The sequence below is a fragment of the Peromyscus maniculatus genome, chromosome 14 (genome assembly GCF_049852395.1).
Source record: "Peromyscus maniculatus bairdii isolate BWxNUB_F1_BW_parent chromosome 14, HU_Pman_BW_mat_3.1, whole genome shotgun sequence".
Taxonomy (NCBI): Eukaryota; Metazoa; Chordata; class Mammalia; order Rodentia; family Cricetidae; genus Peromyscus; species Peromyscus maniculatus.
Genome location: NC_134865.1, coordinates 796,715 through 817,532, shown reverse-complemented (window position 1 = coordinate 817,532; position 20,818 = coordinate 796,715). Strand labels below are relative to the sequence as shown.

Here is a 20,818-nt window from a genome sequence, read left to right as displayed (position 1 = left end):
TGTTTGGCAGATCCTTCCCTCGCGCCTGCTCGGCACTTGTGAGAAACATTGCTGATGGATACCGAAGCTTCACGAGGAAATCTTTCAAAGAACGCGTTTTTCCTCCCCTGGTGAACATGATGATTTATTTCAATTTTTGTGAGTATGTACTGCTCATGGCAGTTCCTATATAAGTTCTCCCAGATGAAGAACTCACTGCTCTTAAGGTCCTGACACAAGAAAAGTCTCATGTCACAAAACCCTGGCTAGACTTACATGATTGGAAACCTACTATATTGACGGTTAGCACAAATTCATCCATCACTGCTAGAAAGTGTGTGTGTGTGTCTTTGTGTATGTCTGTATATATGTTCATGTGTGTGTCTATGTCTCTGTGCATGTTTGTGGGTATGTGTGTGCCTGAATGTTTGTATGTGTATATATGTGTGCTTGTGCACATATGTGTATATGAGTGTATGTATATGTATATGTGTATATGAAAATGTGTTTGTATGTATATGTATATGTCTGCATGAATATGTGAGCACGTGTGTGTCTGTTGTATGTGCATATGTGTGTATATGTCTCTGTGTATGTTTGTGTACATGTGTGTGCCTGAATGTTTGTGTATGTGTGTGTATATGTACATATGTGTGTATGAGTATGTGTGTGTATGCATATGTGTGTATATGTGTATACGAGCATTTGTGTGTGTGTGTGTGTGTGTGTGTGTGTGTGTGTGTGTGTGTGTGTTGACACTGAATGCTCTCCTCATCACTCTTCTCTTGCTGAAGAGGAGTTTCCAGACCTGGCTAGTCTCAGTAGCTTACCCCAGAATCCTCTGCTTTTTTCCCCTGTTGCTGAGGTTTCAGGCTGGCTGCCATGTCTGCCCTGCGTGGTGGGCCCAACGCTTGTTCTTATGCTTGTGTGGAGAGCGAACACATTATCCACTGAGCCATCGCTTCAGCCTTCTTATCCTTCTTCTTACCTGCATCAGTTATAGAAAAAGAAGAAGAAGAAGAAGAAGAAGAAGAAGAAGAAGAAGAAGAAGAAGAAGAAGAAGAAGAAGAAGAAGAAGAAAGAGAGAGACAGAGACAGAGACAGAGACAGAGACAGAGACAGAGACAGAGACAGAGACAGAGATTGATTTCTACCCCATACTGGAGTCCTAGCTCTCACTCTCTCGCCCTCTGTTGTATGTCAGGACTGGCTATATTTTGCCTTACAGCTGATGATAATGGCATTCCCCGTGGGTTTATTTTTGCCCGATTCTATTTACCTTTTCAGAGAAATGGTTTCTAATGCTTTTTCACTCTGGAAAGGCTTAGCTCGCAACTTAAAACTGACTCGCTCACATAAGTGAAGCTTCTTTGAAAACGGATGGACAGGCACAGAGCCTGGTGCTGAGGGTTGATACGACTTCTGCTTTGCAGATAAAACTCCCCTTCTTGTGGATTTAAAGAAGCCTGAGTCGACAATTGCTCACACAGTGAACTTCTTCGTCAGGCCTGAGCCTGGGGTGCTGCTCGGTGTCTGGTGAGTGAGCTGACTGATGCCTTCCTGACTTGGGCCCTTGTGCCTGTGTGGTAAGCACATGTGTTCGCCTCTGAACCATCTAAGAAGGCCCGGTCTTCTCACGTGCATCAACCGTAGAAAGAAGAGAGATGGAGACAGAGACAGACAGGGAGACAGAGACAGACAGACAGACAGACAGACAGACAGACAGACAGACACACACACACACACACACACACACACACACACACACACACACACAGAGGGATGTCAGGGGAGATGGAGCAAAACTTTCTGCAAGAAGAGCATAGAGGAAGTGAGGTTGTGCTGCCTGCCTGTGCAGACCTGTCTGTCTGTGGAAGCTTCTAGAAGCTGTTCTGTACACCTTTCCTTTCATTGTGGCAACCCCCTTGCTCCACTTTACAGACTGTTTGCTTTAGAGTCTGAAGTCGTACAAAATGGCGCTCTTGGCTTCTGGTCCCACCCACGTCTGCCTTCTGCCATCCATCCTTGCCATCATGGGCAGACACGCTGACTTCCTGGCAGACACCACAACCAGGACTTGCTCTGCTCCCTCCTTATGCCAACGCTCCATGCCCCACCCCACTGTTGCTCACCTAAGGGTCTCACTTTGGTCATTTTCAGGAAACCTTCCTATCCCCTCCCCTTCCTCTTCCGGTAAACTCACTTATGGCCATCTGTGTTCAATGCTTAGGGCAGTTCTTCCTATGGTCTTGGAATAAACATTATGATTACTGGCCTACTTTTGCCTTCCTAATGAGACTATAGCTTCCGTGGGTGGACAGCCTCTGGTGGTGGGTTCATCCACAGCCTAACTCTAGCACACAGAAAACACCCAATCAAGGTCAAAGAAGGTCATGTGCCTTCTATTTTATTTCTGTTATAATCTTGGGAACCTTCTCGTTGGGTCTACTGCTTGCTCTCAGCTGCCATTACTAATGCTCTGTTTTATAGTTCATCTCCATGAGTCTGAAGTTCCAACAGGAACTCTGGGAAGAGTGCATATAACTTTTTCTTTATCCTCAAGGACAGTCTAGCCAATTGTTTGATTGACCACATGCACATGGTGAGACGGCTATGTTCATGAGCAGATTACCCAGAGGTCAGAGGCATCAGTGTTTCTGGAAGTCCTGTGGATGGTGGGCTTCTGTTCCTTGGTGACTGACAGGACTGAAGATTCATCGCCTCTTGGCCAGTTCTGGATGTCCCTGTGAAATGATACAGTGCAACACTTTCAGGGTCCTCTTGTTAGCCGAACAAGACAGAAGAACTTGAAGGCTGGTGTTTACAATCTCAAGGCCACTTGGTTTCATTAGTTAGACTGTGTGGCTTCCCTTGAGTAGTGACTTCAGAGCTGGGTAGCTTAGAAATTAAAGAGATCTGTCTGTGGAGGAGAAACTTGTGTGTATAATCTAGGAAGGTTCTTGGGGTATGTTACAGACTTACCTTAAACCACCTGACTTGTGCTCTGAAGTAAGCATCACTTAACGGTGGGTAGAGCTATTTCAGTTTGCTTTATGTTGTGATAAACACCATGACCTAAAGCAACTTGACAGGGAAAGGGTTTATGTTATCTTACAAAGTATAGTCCATGGATGAGGGATGAGGGCCGGAACTCTGGGTAGGAACCTGAGGCAGGAACTGAAGCAGAAGACATGGAGGATGGCTGCTTACTGGCTTGCTCCTGGGTTTACATTTAAGCCCCCTTTCTCTCTTCCTTCTTTCCTTCCTTCCTTCCTTCCTTCCTTCCTTCCTTCCTTCCTTCCTTCCTTCCTTCCTTCCTTCCTTCCTTCCTTCCTTTCTTCCCCTCTCTCTCTCCTCCCCTCTCTCTCTTTCTTTTTTCTCTCGTACATTACATCCCAACTGCAGTTTCCCCTCCCTCCATTCTTCCCAGCACCCCCCCCCACCTCCCCTCTCCCCCAGATCCACTTCTCCTCAAAAAAAGAGCAGGCCTCCCAGGGATATCAACTGAACACAGCATAACAAGTTACAATAAGACTAGGCACAAACCCTCATATCAAGGCTGAATGAGGCAACCCAGTAGGAGGAAAAGGGTGCCAGGAGCAGGTAAACGAGTCAGAGACACCCCCACTCCCACTGTGACGAGTCCCACAAGAACACCAAGCTGTACAACCATAACATATGTGCAGAGGACCTAGCTCAGATCCATACAGGCTCTGTGATTGTGCTTCAGTCTCTGTGAGGCCCTATGGGTCCTGATTAGTTGATTCTATGGGCTGTGCTCTTAGGGTGTCCTTGACCCCTCTGGCTCCTAGAATCCTTCCTCCTTCTCCTCTTTTGTGGGGTTCCCCTGGCTCCACCTAGTATTTGGCTGTGGGTCTCTACATCTGCTCCCATCAGTTGCTGGATGATGTTTGAATTTTAGTAATCATTTTATTGCATTTTTCCCAGTCATGTTCTATCCTGGGTCTTTGGGCTGTCTAGCCTCTGGTTCCTGACCATCTGGGTGGTGTGAGGCATGGGCTCCCTCTCATGGCATGGGACTCAAGTTGGACCGTTTATTGGTTGGCCACTCCCACAAGTTCTGTGGCACTATTACCCCAGCACATCCTGCAAGCAGGACAGAGATTTTGTTGTTGGATTGGTGTCCCAGTCCCACTGCTTACCTGGTTACAGAAGATGGCCAGTTCAGGCTCTGTATCCCCCATCACTATGAGATCTCACTAGGTCACTCTCATAGATTCCAGGGAGTTTCCACTGCACTAGGTTTCCACATCATCAGCCATCTTTTTTATTGAGCCTTCCTTCATCGACTCACAATTGAGAAAACATCCCACATACAAGCCCACAGGCCAATCTGATGGAAGGTATTCCTTAGCTGAGGTTCATTCTTCCCAGGTGTGTCAAGTTAGCAACCAAGATTAGCTGCTACCTCCACCCACATGACATTGTTGAACATCTTTAATTGTTATTTCAAAGTCCCCAAGTGTTCATATGCTGAAATCTGAGCATCAAAACTAAAGCAACTATTGAACTATATGAGTGTCTTAATAATATATTGGTTACTGAGAGATAAAAGAAGAATAACTTGGGTTCATGTTTAAATCCTGGGTAAATATTATCTTTTGCTTGTTTCAACCTGGTTTTTGTTGTTGTTGCTATTTCAGTGGCTTGCACATAAGAACTGCAATCTTGCAAATTTCTTAATAGAAACAAAAGTTGCAGGAATTAAAGCAGTAAACAGTGACCCCTGTGTGGGGTGGTGCCGTAGCAATCGCAATTTTCCTCAGGTATTTTGTGCTTTTAGGTTTTAGTATTATTAGCTGATGCGTGTATTACTCAGTTAAAGTATGCACACACTTAGCCGTTGCTTTGGTATATGATCTCTGTAATAAGGTTATGGGAAGGAAGCGAGTTTATGCCTCTGTAGTTTTATAAAAGCTGTCCTTGCTCTTCAGGCATACAGTCCCCAGCTGCCGGGGAGAAGACGCCAAGGGGAAGGGTCGTTGCTGGTATGAAGCTGCCCTGCATGATGGGAACCCAATTATTGTTTATCTTCATGGCAGTGCACAACACAGGTCAGCATCTCTGCTTGGAGTGTCTGTCTGTCTGTCTATCTATTTATCTATCTACCTACCTACCTATCATCTATCAACCTGTCATCTATCTATCTATCTATCTATCTATCTATCTATCTATCTATCTATCTATTATCTATCTATCTATCATCTATCTATCTATCTATCTATCTATCTATCTATCTATCTATCTATCTATCTATCTATCAATCATCTATCTATCTATTTTTGAGAGATTAAGAGCATTTCTAAGCCACGGGAGACTGAAAACAGTTTTCAATCACAGACATGCCTTCGCCTATTTCTATTTGTTTTTTGAAATGCAATGGTGTTCTGGTAAATGACTTCTCTTTAAACAAGCAGTCGGCATGGCATGTAGAATGATGTGAGTCTGTTTCTGACAGGGAGGGAATAGTAATTCTTCCAAAAGGTCCGTATCGATTTCAATTAAGCCACTGGTTTCTTTAATCCTCAAGATTATCCAAGACGATAGATTGAATCCAAATGGAATCAGTTGTTTTTAAACCAAGAAAAGACTAGAGCTAGCAGCCTGGAGGAAGGGGTTCTCATGCTTGTGTGTGACAGGAAGAACTGTCCATAGCAAGCTGGACAGAACCACAGTCTTGTACAAAGGCCACTGGGACCTCAGATTCTTGTGCGGGAATATCTGCCCAGCCACTCCCGCCTCAGCCTCAGACTGGTCGCTTCTGATCCTAGTAGCTAGGAATAATTGTTTCCAAAGGGCTTCACGCAGTCCTCTTCATTTGGCCTGTAAAAGCTTCTTTCTGCATTTCTTTGAATATGTGCATGGATCTCTATGAGACAAGCATTCCCATTGTAATACATGTTATCTCCAAATAGTCTCCAAATACTCCATGGATTGACAAACCTGTGGATAACTGGAAAAGGTTTAGGTGTGCATTAAAGGGCAGACAAAGAGCAATTTCCACATCGGTGGTCTCTTTCAGAAAATGATAGTGAAGAGTCCTTTATTTATCATTAATTCCCTTCCTCTGAAGTCTGAGGCCTGAGAGAAGTCACCTGGAACTCTGACCACAGAGACGGAGGACTCTGATCGATTGATTCTGTTCTCACGTATTCATGCCTCAACCCAGTCCCTGTGGTCCCTGTCTGGCATTGTCCCAAAGCTGGCCTCCCAGAAGCCTGTTGTTCTTTGATGTGCTCTCAAAGCCTTCCCTGGCCCACATGATTATCAGCTGGGGACTGCTCTGCCGGGAGGGGGAGGGGACAGTGTCTCACAAACCCACGTCTGGGGGGTGGGGGTGGGGCACAGACACTTCAAACCAAAAACCCAGTGACAGGCTCAGGAACCTGCCCGCTGGCTAGCTCGCCCGTGCCTCTCTGCCTGTCATTTTCTGTCAGGTGATGGCTTTCTCACGTCTCTCCAGGAGCTTTCTCGCTCTGTCCGTTTTAGAATTGCATTCCCTAAGATTTTTTTTTTTTCAGTGAAACCGAACAGTGGGCCTTGTTTAGCATTGTTCTGATTTATGAAGTTGGACAGTGTTACAGTAGGTTTATTTAAAGGATCAGTACACCAGACTGCCGTGCCGGTGTCTGTGTATGAATATCAAGTTGTCCTCAGTTGACCCGGGTCCATGGGCCACACCCTCCTCAGCCTCTACCCTGAAGTCTCAGCTAACTGTCAGCAAGCAGTACTGAGCTCCCAGTGCTGAGTACTGAGTCCTATTCCTCCAACAGGAAGCCACAGGAGAACTTGTCAAAGGGCCAAAGTCAGTGTATTTAGGCCCCAGATCTATGGGAGACTTTAGGACTTCCGAACCCATTCCTAAAGTCATAGACTTGAAATGTGGGTCCATTTTTGTTTCTAGGAAATGGGTTTATAGCTTGAACTAGCTGCTCAGAGGTTCCATAGCTCATTAACATTGAACAACTTTGGCTCTAAGGCTAATTTTTTTTTAAGGGATTTTCTGCCTTTTGGCTAATTCTTTGATTTCCTTTGTTGAGGTGAGTGTGGATGCTGTCATTTGGGGGGGTGTTTTGTCCTTACAAAGGCAAGTCTTTCTCCTTCATTTCTTCTTGAGCTTTGTGGCAGAGTTAGTGGGGTTCAGACAAATTGTAATTGAGTGCAGGTGATCCAGTCCCACCCTCGCCCCTACCCCCAGTTCTGAAGTTGCTCTTTAGACTCTTTCCTTTAGCTTACAGAGAACACCTAGAGGTAAGTTCTGCTTCACAGAACCCAGAGATGGGTTATCAGTGCATCATTAAACGCTTGTGTTGGGAAGCCCTGGAGAGACCAGCGCATCAAGGAAAGGTGGAGGTGGGGTCTTTCGGTCATTGGCCCTGACACAGGCAAGCTGGCCTTGCCACTAAGAAATAGTTCTTTGTGGGGTGGTGGTGGTGGTGGTGGTAGAGGAGGTGGTGGTGGTGGTGGTGGTGGTGGTGGTGGTGGTGGTGGTGGTGGTGGTGGTGGTGCACACCTTTAATCCCAGCACTTGGGAGACAGAGGCAGGCAGGCGGATCTCTGTGAGGCCAGCCTGGTCTACAGAGCGAGATCCAGGACAACCAAGGCTACACAGAGAAACCCTATCTTAAAAAACAAAACAAACAAACAAAGACCTGTGTTAGGCCAGGCATGGCAATACCCACCTTTATTCCCAGCACTTGGGAGGCTGAGGCAGACAGATCTCTGTGCACTTGAGGCCAGCCAGGGCTCCAGAGTGTAGCCTTTCTCAGACAACAATAACAACAACAGGATGCACAAAAACAAAACAAAAATCTAAAAGAGAACAGAAAAGGGGGGGCATTGTGAGAGGTTTGTATTGAATTTGTCATGGTTGATCCTAATTCCTGTGCTTCCGCCCTCTGCCCCCTCCTCCACAGGGCAGCTCCTCACAGAGTCAAGCTGGCCAAGGTAAGCCTGAGCCTGAGAGATCTCAGAGCACCAGCACTCTAAGTCCCCTCCAGTTCTGTCAGCGTTACAGTCTGGAGTTCCCCTTGAGGGCCTCAGTGTGATGGTCTCCTGAGAGATCCGTCCCCCGTGAGTGGCCTTCTCTTCATCCATTACCTTGAGGGGGACAGGAGTGCGTGTGTAAACACAGGAATAACACTGGGAGTGTGTGTGTAAACACAGGAATAACACTGGGAGTGTGTGTGTAAACACATGGGAACACCTCTGAGAGAGTGTGTGTGTAAACATGGGAATAACACTGGGAGTATGTGTGTGTGTGTGTGTGTGTAAACATATGAGAATAACTCTGGGAATATGTGTACTCATGTAAACATAGAATAACCCTGGGTGTGTGTGTGTGTGTGTGTGTGTGTGTGTGTGTAAACATGGGAATAACACTGGGAATATATGTGTGTGTGTGTGTAAACATGGGAATAACACTGGGAATATATGTGTGTGTGTGTAAACATGGGAATAACATTGGGAGTGTGTGTGTAAACACATGGGAACACCTCTGAGTGTGTGTGTGTGTGTGTGTGTGTGTGTGTATGTGTGTGTGTAAACATGGGAACAACACCAGGAGTGTGTGTGTGTGTGTGTGTGTGTGTGTATGTAAACATGGGAATAAGACCAGGAGTATGTGTGTAAACATGGGAATAAGACCAGGAGTGTGTATATAAACACATGGGAACACGTGTGTGTGTGTGTGTGTGTGTGTGTGTGTGTGTGTGTGTGTGTGTGTGTATAAACACATGGGAATAACTCTGGGCCCCAAAACCCTTTCATGATTTTGATCTCACTGCTAAAAATTTCTTCACCTGTCTGGGCAGGTGATTCCTCTAAAACAAAAGGTCTGTATTATCACATTTTTCTTCCTTTCACCCCCTCCTCCCCCTCCCCAATCCTGTTTCTTGTTTCTGCTCATTCTCCACTGGCCTTTCTCTGTTTCACCAAAACCTTTCATACTGTGGTTATATCTAAATACAAATTACATTGCACTCTTTTATAAACATTTTCATTTTCTTGGTTTTCCTCGTCTTTTTTTGAGGCAGGGTCTCATTATGTAACCCTGGCTGGCCTGAAATTTTGGATATAGAACAGGCTGGCCTTGGGCTCACAGAGATCTGCTTGCCTCTGCCTCCCAAAGGCTGGGTTTAGGCATGCATCACACACTCAGCTCTCTTTTTCGGGTTCTTTCGTAGGGGTCATAATTACCAATTTAAAGACTATACCTTTTCCAGTTAATTTGTAAGTAACTGCTAAGCTAGTCCACTGATGTTATAAAGTTCTACTTTTCCCCCTGAATTTACTTAAATAGTACAGCTATGGAAAACTAAAGGCATCTATTTTGTTTTCCATGTCTTATTTATTTTCCTAGGAGTAAATATTGGAGTGTAAGAGTTGTTACTGCTATCCTTACTCAATATGGGGTGCTACAAGCCACTCATGGGTAACCCTGCTCCACCTCCCTGGTGCCCACCTACTGTGTGCTGGCTCAAGCTGAAAGTTCCAGTTCATTTCTAACTTGTAGTTTGATCTGAATATTGAAGATATCTGATCAGGCTTAGCCACACACAGCCACCGAAGTAGGAAGTCACAGTGATATAGATGCAGGCAGGCCCAGGCAGGCGGGGGCTGCAATCTTGGCTCCGCCCATAAGTAGCTGGAAGACTTATAACTAGTTACTATGACTCTTCACTTCAGTTCATCTACAAAATGCATCTTTAAGAATTTCTCTTCTTTGTCTATTGTATTTTCAGCTTGTTTAAAATTAAATTTTCATATTTTTTCTTTCCCTACTTAGGGCTGGGCAATGATTTCATATATTCAAGTGATGATGTCTTTATTTATTTATTTATTTGGTTGAAAATACAGCTTTTATCTGACCATATTCGAGACAAACACCTCCCTGTTACAAGAGTGTCTCTCTCTCCCCACAACTCTGTGTAGCGTTCCTTTCTCAGGGAAAGTCATTCATTCTTCCAGAGAGTGCATGCGGTCTCAGGGATCAAGCCCAGGGCCTTGAGCATGCTAGGTGGGTACTCGACCTCGGAGCCACACCTCCAGCTTTAGAGAATGCTCCACTGAGACTGTGACATGGAAAAAAGCAGCCGCATTGCTACAATATCCATGTAGCCCTCCAGCAACCCTGAGTAATATTGACATATCTGAATGTTCAACAAGCAGGCTGAGGTTGTATAGCCGCTCGGGGCGGAGCCCGGGTGTGACCCAGGCTGCTTTGCGTTTCTCCTCATAGACTCTCATCTCTAGATTTAAAAAAAAAAAAAAAGAAATACAGAATCTTTGTGATTCTGGGACTCAAACCAAGCACCTTGAACACACTAGGCACGTGCCTTGCCCGTGAGCGGGATCCTAGCCCTTCCGAACACATCTTTCCTCCCATTACCACAGAGGGACATAGACGCATTGGTGAGGAGCCTTCTCTGTTGGGGTCGCCCCACTGCTTGAAGTGATAACCGCTCATTTGGCATGCAGGTGCTGAGTGACGGGGGCTTTCATGTCTTGTCTGTGGACTACAGAGGTACGTGCTGGGGACAGTGACAAAGATGTGATGAGCACAGAAGGCTTTTGATGACGCCTCGGATCACAGGGTGTGATACTGTGCTCGCCCCTTCTTGCTGCCAGGGTTCGGGGATTCCACCGGGACGCCCACTGAGGAGGGGCTAACCACAGACGCCATCTGTGTCTATGAATGGACCAAGGCAAGAAGTGGTGGGACCCCAGTGTGTCTGTGGGGCCACTCTCTGGGCACAGGGTAAGTGGGAGCCGGAGTGTTGTCCTTTAGTGGGTCCTCGTGTCTTCACGGGGGTTTTGTGTTTTCAGAGGCGCAGGAAGTGGGGAAGGGAAGCTGAGCTGGGATATCTCGGTTCCTTAGTCTCTCTCACCCCAGAAATGGCAAGGGGGCCTCCCTGACAGTGTGCCTGCTGCAAGACGATGGCAAGACCCTACACTCCCTGCGTAATCACGACACTGATATCTATTCTGGAATGATCCACTAAGGAAGAAGACCCTTAAGTTAGTGTCTATGGCACCCTTTGAAATCCTGGGCGAAAGTACGCGTCTGTCGGGATTTTCGAGGCAGAGAGCCCAAGCTTTTCATCAGTTGCTGGTTCTGAGTTGTTGAGGGTACAATGTCCACTCGCCTGCCGTGTTTCACACGCACGCTGCCGGTGTGCACTCGCCTGCCGTTTCACACGCACGCTGCCGGTGTGCACTCGACTGCCGTGTTTCACACGCACATGCTGCTGGTGTGCACTCGACTGCCGTGTTTCACACGCACGCTGCTGGTGTGCACTCGACTGCCGTGTTTCACACGCACGCTGCCGGTGTGCACTCGCCTGCCGTGTTTCACACGCACTGTCACTGTTTTTCAGAGTTGCAACAAATGCTGCGAGAGCGCTGGAGGCCAAAGGTAACGTAAAATTCTTAAATGGCGGCTTGGGGGCTTGCGGGAGAGAAATGTAATGTCGGGAGGTTCTGTGAGATTTGTGTTCTTACTGACCACAGACCCCAAGGTGCCCCAGTTTGGAAGGATTGTTTTAGCAGTGTGACTGCTGCTTTTCTGGGCTGTGAAATTAAAAAGAAACATTAAGGGAAACGCTAAAATTACTTAGCTGAGCATGGTAGCACCCCCGCCCCCATAACCCCAATGCTCAGGAGGCTGAGGCAGCCCCAGCTGCATAGCAAGTCTTTGTCTCAGGAGTCCTCTTCCTAACATGATGTTAAGTTAAATCCTAGGACAGGAAAGTAATGTATTCCGAGAGGACAGCAGTAGCCACACTGCCCTCTGCCGCCCGTTTCCCATAATATTCCCCTCAGTGTTTGCCAAGGAGACCTGAGTGGAGACTGTGTCACATTACGAGAATGTAGCTTGCTTGCTTTCTAACTGATTTTACGAACGTCACATCTCTGTAAATAGCTGTGAATAGGGCCAGACCATTTGTTTAAAGATTAAAAAAATTAGTATAGAAATGTTGGATGAAGAAACAAAGACATGAAAAAAAATCAATGCTGCTATGAAGTTAAAAAAAAAAAAGAAATCTCAAGATCAGTTGCTTGTGGTTTGTTTTGTTTGGCAGTTGCTTACAGATCCTCACTGCTGTTTGTCTACTTTCATTGAAAAAACGTGCCATCTATCTATCTATCTATCTATCTATCTATCTATCTATCTATCTATCTATCCATCCATCCATTCATCCATCCATGCATCCATCCATATATCGCTCTGTCTTTTGTCTAAGGACCCAAATCTTACATGCTTACCCTGTTCTCACTCTTCCTATCCAGCCCCCAGAGCAGCTCCTCCCAGACTGATCTCTAACTCAGTGTCTCTTTCTTACTCTTAGCCATCCCTGACTTCCAGCAGCTGTAGACACTTACAGCTTGCCTAACATCTTGTTTTTCTCTCAATCTCCAGTAACAATGTCCTTGGACTTCAGTTTCTTTTTTTTTTTCTTTTGATTTTTTTTTTAAATCTGTGCTGGGCATTAAATATGATAGGCAAGTGCACCACCACTGAGTTACAACCCGGTCTCTTTTGTTTTCTCTTTATTTATAGACCCACTTATTTTTGATTAAGGGATAGCAATCACACATGGAAGATGATAGATTGAGGACGTGGGTGATGCTCTCTTCTCCCAGGAATCCTCTACTCTGCTCCTTCAAGGCATTTGGGTGGAGATAAAGTCACCATGAACCAACCAGAGATTAAGTTGATTGGAGGCTGGTCTCAGACCTTATCAGGGTTGTTTTATATCAAATGCACTGTTTTTTCCTTAGAATGAAGTCCTTTGAGGTCACAGCTAACTCTCAGAGAAATGGTCTGTAGTCTCCCTAACCTCCTTGTCACACCCTGAATAGTTAGTAACTGTGTGTGTGTGTGTGCTTGTGCACACATGTGTCTGTATATGTGTAGGCATGCATGCATGTAGGGGCCAGAGATTGATGCTAGGCATCCTTCTCAATTGCTTTCTATCTTACCTCTTGAGCAGGGTCTCATGGAGCCTGGCGCTCTCTGGCTCAGCTAGACTGGCTGGCAAGTGAGCTGAAGATGTCTTTCTCCCTCTGCCTCCCCAGTGCTGGGAGGGCAGCGCAGGCTGTGCACAGTTTTTGGTGTGGTTGCTGGGGATCTGAACTCATATCTTCATGTCTGTGTGGGAACCACTGTACCTGCCAAGCCATTTCCACAGCCCCCTGAACAGTAGTTTTTGTCCTTCTGGTCCTGTGAGAGTACCAATAGTTCTCTGTTTTAGTTTAAATTCTGCCAATTAAAATGGACGCATTTAGAGTTTCATTTGCTTTGAAGGGAAAGGCAGCTTAAATTCTTTGGGCTTTTCTTACTTGGTACTGCCTCTAAAAATTCTCACAGGTCAGTCGTCCTCAAGTACCTTCAAATGTATACATGTCACGTATACGCTTAAATCCAAATGCACACACATGCATACACATATACTTATATATATGCATACACATGTGCTTATACATGCACATTCATATATATACACACACATACCCCTGTAGCAGGCTTTCTTTGGGCTGCCAACCAGCTCCCAAATCATGATACAGAGACTTTCTATTAATTATGAATTCTTGGCTTTGCTTAGTCCGTTTCTTGCTGGCTGTTATAACTTAACCTGTTTCTTTTCATCTACATTTTGCCTCAGGGCTTTTTATCTTTCTTTCCTCTGTATGTCTTACTCAGTGTCTAGCTGGCTGGCGGCTGCCTGCCTGCCTGACTGGCTGGCCCCGGGTGTCTCCCATTCTTTCTCCCTCATTCTCTCCTCTAAAGCCTAGATTTCTCCTCCTACTTATTCTCTCTGTCCGCCAGCCCCTCCTATCCCTCTATTGCCTAGCTATTGGCTGTTCAGCATTTTATTAGACCAATCAGGTGCCTTAGGCAGGTGAGGCAAAACAGCAACACATCTTCACATAATTAAATAAATTCAACATAAACAAATGCAACACACCTTTTGTGGTTAAAGTAATATGCCACAACATTCGCCTTTTCCATATGCATTTTTCTACTTGCTCTCCAAGCATTGACCAAACAACTCAATCAGCCTCTGGCCTATGCTTTAGACAAGACTGCAGAGCCTCTTTCTCCACATAATACTCTGCTTTCTTATATTTTCTGAGCCCTGGAAGTCTTGTATTCTTGGTAGAAGGCAGTAGTTCCAGCCATCATGTGCATAGACATACTCAAGAAGGAGAGGACTTGTTAAAAACACATGTTCTTGAGCTGGAGTGGTGCCTCAGGCAGGAAAATGCTTGCCACGCTCACTTTGGATGTGAGTTCTGTCCCCTGAACCTATGTGAGAAAGCCAGGAAGAGTGGTGCAATTGTGGGATATATGTATGTATGTATGTATGTATGTATGTATGTATGTATATATATCCATAGAGAGGGGGGGCGGGCTCACTCTGTAAACCAAGCTGGACACACATGCTCAAAGAGATCGCCTGCCTCTACCTCCCAGGTGCTGGGATGAAAGGTGCTTGCCACCATGCCCACCGTGTGGTACACCTCTAGTCCCGTCACTGGGGAAGCAGAGACAGGAGGATTACTAGGGTTCACTGGTCAGCCAGATTAGCCTCACCAGCAAGCTCCAGATCCATGAGAGAGCCTGTCTCAAAAAACGAGGTGGGCGGTTCCTGAGGAACAGCATCTGAGCTTGGCCTCCACATTTATATGTATGCATGAGTAACGTTGCTTATATTTGCATGTGCACTCACATGAACATGCATGTATGTACACACACACACACACACACACTCAGTCCCTGCCCCAAGACCATCCCCCAGGTATGGTGTGGGGTTCAGGAGCTTGCATATTAAAAACTTCACAAATGGATTTAATGTAGGCAGTTCATGTACAGGACCCTGTGGAGCCTTTGTCTAGGGAAGGTGGTATTTTGGTATTTGAAGAGGAGAGTTACTCATTTATTTTTTAATTGTTTTTATTTTCTAGGATGTCCCGTTGATGCCATTGTCTTAGAAGCTCCTTTTACCAACATGTGGGTGGCGAGTATCAACTATCCCTTGTTAAAGGTGGGTCTCCCATTCCTCTTACCCTGTGTCAATGTGTAGGTTGTTGCCATACCCGGGCATTTATAAATATGGCTCTTTTTTGTTTGTTTGTTTTTTGAGACATGATTCTCTGTGTTGTTTTGGAGCCTGTCCTGGATCCGCCTGTCTCCGCCTCCCGAGTGCTGGGATTAAAGGCGTGTGTCACCACAGCCCATCTGATTATGGCTCATTTTTAAACAAGTTTTCTATGTTCCTGAATTGTTCTAGCCTTGGTCGGTTTACTATGGAAGGCACAATGGCTTCTAACAGAGGAGCTGATTAAGTGACAGGTTTCTTCCCCCAAATTAACTATATACATTTTATAATTATTTTTGTGCCTGCACTACTGAAGTTAGCACACATTTTATGTTTTAAAACTGACTAGACATAGATTTGTTATAATAATTACTCTTTTTGAATTGGAAATAAAATTTTATACATCAGTTTCAGCTCTATGAATGCCAGCCATATCTCTTACATTATTTTGTCATAAGGAAGATTCTTGAGAAAAATGCTTTTATATAGTACTCCAGATATGGTCAACAGTTTTCTCAAGAAAGAAAAGCATAAAGATGAGTATAAAAATCTGTTGTGCACATCATCCTACTACTATTATTACTTACTATCTTTTTTGAGCTAGGTTTCATTTCACAGCTCAGACTGTACTTGAACTCACATTGAGTAGCACAGACAGGTTTCCATCCAATGATAGGCCTCCCTCTTGTCTCAAGTTCCCAGATTTCCCACCACCTCTGACCCAATTCCCCGATTTTACATACTTCTCCAGGCCTAATTTTCGATTGCTTATAGTTACATGCCCAAAATGAATGTTAGCAAATGAGGGGTTAGCCGAGGCGTTTGGGGAAAGGCAAAGGGTTTAGAGGAGATACAGGCACAAAATTTAAATTACTTCATGCTATAAGGCATCATAGGGACATTTGAATCTGTTTATTTCTGAAATGTTTTGTGCCATAAGCCAGCACAGAGTTTTCTGAAGTTTGTTTTCAGGGAGAGGGCAGCCACAGCTGTGTATTTCTTTGTAGTGATACTATCCACGTGTGTCTCTCCAAGGAGTCTAGTTTTATTTGGGCTTCTTTCTATGTAAGTACAACTCCATAGGTTACATTCTACTTGCTTTCTCACCTGCTATCATACTTAGGAGATTTTACTCTGTATGTGTAAAACTGTAGTGAGGTCATTCCCGTTGCTCTATGGTGTTCAGTATAATGCACAGACCACCATTTATAGGTCTATCATGTTACTTGTGGACATTCAGGTCACCCCCCTCAGTGTGAGGCAACTCATAACATTGTTAGTGTGTATATTCTCTCTGTGTGAATGTGTGTGCATACATGCGTGTGTGTGTGTGTGTGTGTGTGTGTGTGTGTGTGTGTGTGTGTGGCTTATAGATAGCCCAGATCTAAGTGAATTTCCAGAAAACAAGGTAAAGCATCGAGGAACTAGAGGAGCATGAGGCTTTGCGCTCATGAGCGGGGTGGAGGCAGGTATAGGTGGAACCCTGTACGGGCTCCTGTACACCTTCCACGCTCACCCTTTCCCATCCTCCCCGCATCCCTCTCAGTGTGCAGCTGCTCATAGGTGAGGGAGAGCAGGGCCTAAAGGCCAGCCCACTCCGCACCTGCATCCTCTAAGTCCAGGCACTAAGCCGGAGATGAGCGGTCCTGATGTGAAAGGCTGGGGGCAGCTCTGGATGGCTCACAGTTAAGCCAGGAGTGAGTGGTTTAGCATACGGTATGGCACCCCCCAAAGGTTGAAAATGTCAGATTTCATGCCTTTGGCATTTTAAGAATGTTTATCTGGTATTATTACAGAAGAAAGGGGAGGTAGGAAGACCAGTTAAGAGGCTGCCTTTCTGGTCTGGACTGGTGGTAACCATATGACCTTTTAGTCTCAAAGGGCATCTCCCCTGACAGGGAGTGAGGGATGATGGGAGACTGACTTGGGTCTGCTTTCTTCCTACTCCTTCAGAATTTGAGATGAATTGCTGAAGGGTTTCTCTTATTGAACTTCCCCCCATGAGTCTCAGCTCCAGGAGGGAGGAAATCCGGAGACAACAAAAAAGAAAAGAAACCTAGTAACTCGCCCTTAGCGTGGACAGGAGGGAGAAGAAGACAGAGGAGAGGCAGTGTGAGACAGCCGGCCCACACCTGAATGCAGGTCGTTCTCAGAGAGCTGGAGAACATGCAGGCCAGGCACCTGAGCCACTGGGCGGCTCCCAACACAGCAGGGTTGTGTCCTGAGTGTGCAAAGGACACACTCAGTGTGCTTTTTGGCACCGGCTGCCCTGTCCTGGGCCAGCTTGCTAACTAAATTGCCTATAGGATTGTGAGTCCCCCTTTTAAAAGATCAGGAAAAAAATACTTAAGATAACTGTGACATTTAGGAAGTCACTGTTCTCCAGTAGTGCGCTCCAGGTCGGCAGGCTGTAGTCTCAATGTTAATGATTTTTTTCCTTCTTTTTTGGGAGGGGTTCCCCTTTTTAAAAAATGGGAAGCTAGGGCTGGCGAGATTGTTCACTGGTAAAGGCACATGCTGCCAAGCCTGATGACCTGCGTTTGATCCCCAGAATCCACATGTTGCAGGAGAGAACGCATTCCTACGAGATTTCCTCTGAATTCCATGTGCACATGGCATGTGCATGTACACACACACACACACACACACACACACACACACACACACACACGCACACTCTAAGTAGAAAACATTTTTAAGGGTGTCACTGTGTACCTATAACATAAGCTATTCAGAAAGTTGAGGCAGGAAGATCATGAGTTTAAAACCGGCCAGGCATCATTGTAAAATTCCATCAAAAAACATTGACTGGCCTGCCTAGTCTGTGTCCATTTCTGTCCTTTGCAAGGTCCTGCTTACTACACGGCATCCTTCCATTCTCCCCTCAAAGCTACAGTAGGAGAACCTTGTGAGAGGCTGCTGGGCTGTCCTTTGTAAAAATCTAAGAATGAAACCTGAAAATCCCGCCCACTGAGGAAAAATGACTGATAGCTTAAGGTGCTCACGCGGATTTTTGCATAAAAAGATCCACTCCACCTTTAGCAAATATTTATTGGGCATCTATGATACACCAGGAAGCCTTCCAGATTTTGAGGGTAACAGAAGAAAGGAGAAATGTCTTGTGCACCCCACCCCCTCACCAGTGAAGAAATTATATCCTTGCAGAAGTAGATTAGCCCCAATAAGAGAATACTGACTAGCCGTGAAAGGGGTAGCATTGTGTCACAGGAAATGTTGAAGGCAAGACTTCATAGCTGGTTAGGAGAAACCTCTATAAAAAATGTCCTGAAAATATACATACAAGTAACATTACACAGTCTGAACAGGTTATGTTTAGAAATATATGTATAATTTATATTTATATATTTAAGATTATATACATATATATGTATAACACCTATATATATATATATATGCATGCAATAACAATTAGTGAAAAAGGGGGCCATGAATTTGACGAAGAGTGGGAGGGTGGGTTTATCAGAGGGTCTGGAGGGAAGAAATGGAAAGGGGAAATGTTTTAATTAAGTTACAATCTCAAAAATTAGAAAAAAAATATATATACTTAAAAGGAAAGAGTCATCTCAGCTCAGACCCACTGAGGCAAAAATCTAGAGGTCTATGGTGTAGAAAAAGGCAAAAGTAAGGCCTTATTCTGGAGTTTGTAATATTCTAGAAGCGGAAGGCAGCCAGATCAGACTTCGCCAGCGAGGGGTTTGGTGACAAGGGTCTGGGAGCAGAGACCGCCACCCAACTCTGCAGGGCCTCAAAGGCCAAGGTGGCCAGGTTGGCTCAATCCAAGCATCCTTGGAGGGTGCCAGGCTGTCGGCGCTGGGATCTGATTTCAGAGGGAGAGTGGAAATGGAAGCTGCCTAGGTCCAAAGGTCGAGTGGCTTGGGCTGGTGATAGTGGAGCTAGAGGACCAAGATTGGGTTTGGGATGCCGTTTGGGGGTGCAGAAGGTGGGGGAAGGGTGCTGTGATGTGTAGGGCCTTTGTCCTCTGCTCCATGTTTTCAGTTAAAACATTTTAGGGCTTGTGAACTAATTATGCGATGACATGATCACAGTATTGAAAGGCAGATTCAGCTCCGTTTACTGCCCATTGTCATTAGAGGGGAAATTCAGTGTGCGTAGTAGAATGTCAGTTGCTGTATTTGGGGTCCTGTGGCTAGTGTCAAAATCTGAAATGTTTTTTGCAGCATCACAATAACAAAGCACTTTTAACCATTTTGTGTTCAAATCCTCTCAAACAATGACCTGCCTATCAAATTCCCTCACCAGAACTGGCCTAATCTGAATGCTGCTCCCCAAACAAACTAGTTAAGTCGGCTTGCATTAAAAGCAAATTTTAGATTTTGCTTATTACTGCTCCTTTGAGAACAGAGGAATAAGAGCTTGACTGTCACATGTATTTGAAATGAAGCAATATAGGAATACACAACCAAATGTTGACAGTGATTGTCTTTGAGCATAGAACTGATATGTGGCTTAGTTCTCTGATCATTTCTGGTTTCCTCCTCCAAATTCGTCAACTGTAGGAACTACTTTTGAAGAGCCAGAAGAGTTTTTGAAGTTTAATATGGCTGGAGAGTGGCTATTCTGTTACTACTTGAGGTTCACAATAAGAGGGTGTAACAAGTTGTATGCCTGCTTGGGAAAATTGTTCTGAGAGCTTGCAACCATGTATTCTAGACTGCTGTGGGACAAGCAAGTAACTTACCTCTTTGGTTTTTCTTTTTCTTCTTTTTTTTTTTTTAAATAGATTTGCAAGAAGCTACCAAGATGTTTAAGCACGTTTACGGATACCCTTAAAGAAGACAAAATAGTCTTCCCTAGTGATGAGAAGTAAGCAAACCAAGATGCTTGCTCTTGCTCTTGAGTATCTGCCATGGCATTCTAGATGAGAACTCGGGGTACTAGCCTTCCTTCTCGGTGGGTTTCATGCTAGTATGAGCACTAGATCTGGAGAAGGGTTTGTACACATTTCAGGATTTCTTGTTATCTATGTCTGAGTCAATGCTCGCTCCAATCCAGTACTTCTGACATCTTAATGATGCATCTTTATGAGCCCTGTGAAAGGCTGCTAGGGTCTAGTCTAACCGTCTATGGGGGATCCCTGACTGCTAAGTCTTTATTCTGCATGTAGCACAAACCCACATAATAACAACCAGCTGACCTGGCAATAGAGATAATGATTAGAAATAATTTAAGGATGCTTTCAAATAGGCAGTTGTTATTATATCCTTTTTCTTATTTTGGCACTGGAGGAAAGCTAGCATTCTGAGAAGTAATCTCTAGTGATGAATTTGGAAGGATACGGAAATGTCTGAGTAAGCCCTGAAAATGGAAGGTTTTTTGCATGTCAGCAACCTTTTGTATTGCCAAAACTGGGCTGGCCAGGTGGTTAATCACACCTGAGACTGCATATCCACCCTCTTTGTGTAGCTTTGGAGCCTATCCTGGAACTCACTCTGTAGACCAGGCTGGCCTCACACTCTACTTTTATGGGGAGAAGTAAATAAATTGCTATAAGAAAGTCTCAGGTTCTGTGATAGTTTTTGTTTGTTTGTTTGTTTGTTTGTTTTGTTTTTTGAGACAGGGTTTCTCTGTGTAGCTTTGGAGCTTGTCCTAGAACTCACTCTGTAGCCTCCCAAGTGCTGGGATTAAAGATGTGTACCACCACCGCCCTGCAGTTTTCTTATTTTTGAATTACC

General features: G+C 45.0%; 1 protein-coding gene across 1 annotated transcript in view; it reads left to right on the top strand.

Moving 5' to 3' along the window:
• The window catches only part of Abhd12b (abhydrolase domain containing 12B), a 29,031-nt gene that overhangs the window by 6,368 nt on the left and 1,845 nt on the right, over positions 1–20,818 (top strand). Inside the window, exons 2-10 of the mRNA XM_006985447.4 lie at positions 11–138; positions 1,413–1,515; positions 4,935–5,054; positions 7,917–7,947; positions 10,480–10,525; positions 10,630–10,759; positions 11,379–11,416; positions 14,971–15,050; positions 19,867–19,949. Of these exons, the coding sequence (XP_006985509.1) occupies positions 11–138; positions 1,413–1,515; positions 4,935–5,054; positions 7,917–7,947; positions 10,480–10,525; positions 10,630–10,759; positions 11,379–11,416; positions 14,971–15,050; positions 19,867–19,949 (759 nt within the window). The remainder of the gene's footprint in view (positions 1–10; positions 139–1,412; positions 1,516–4,934; positions 5,055–7,916; positions 7,948–10,479; positions 10,526–10,629; positions 10,760–11,378; positions 11,417–14,970; positions 15,051–19,866; positions 19,950–20,818) is intronic.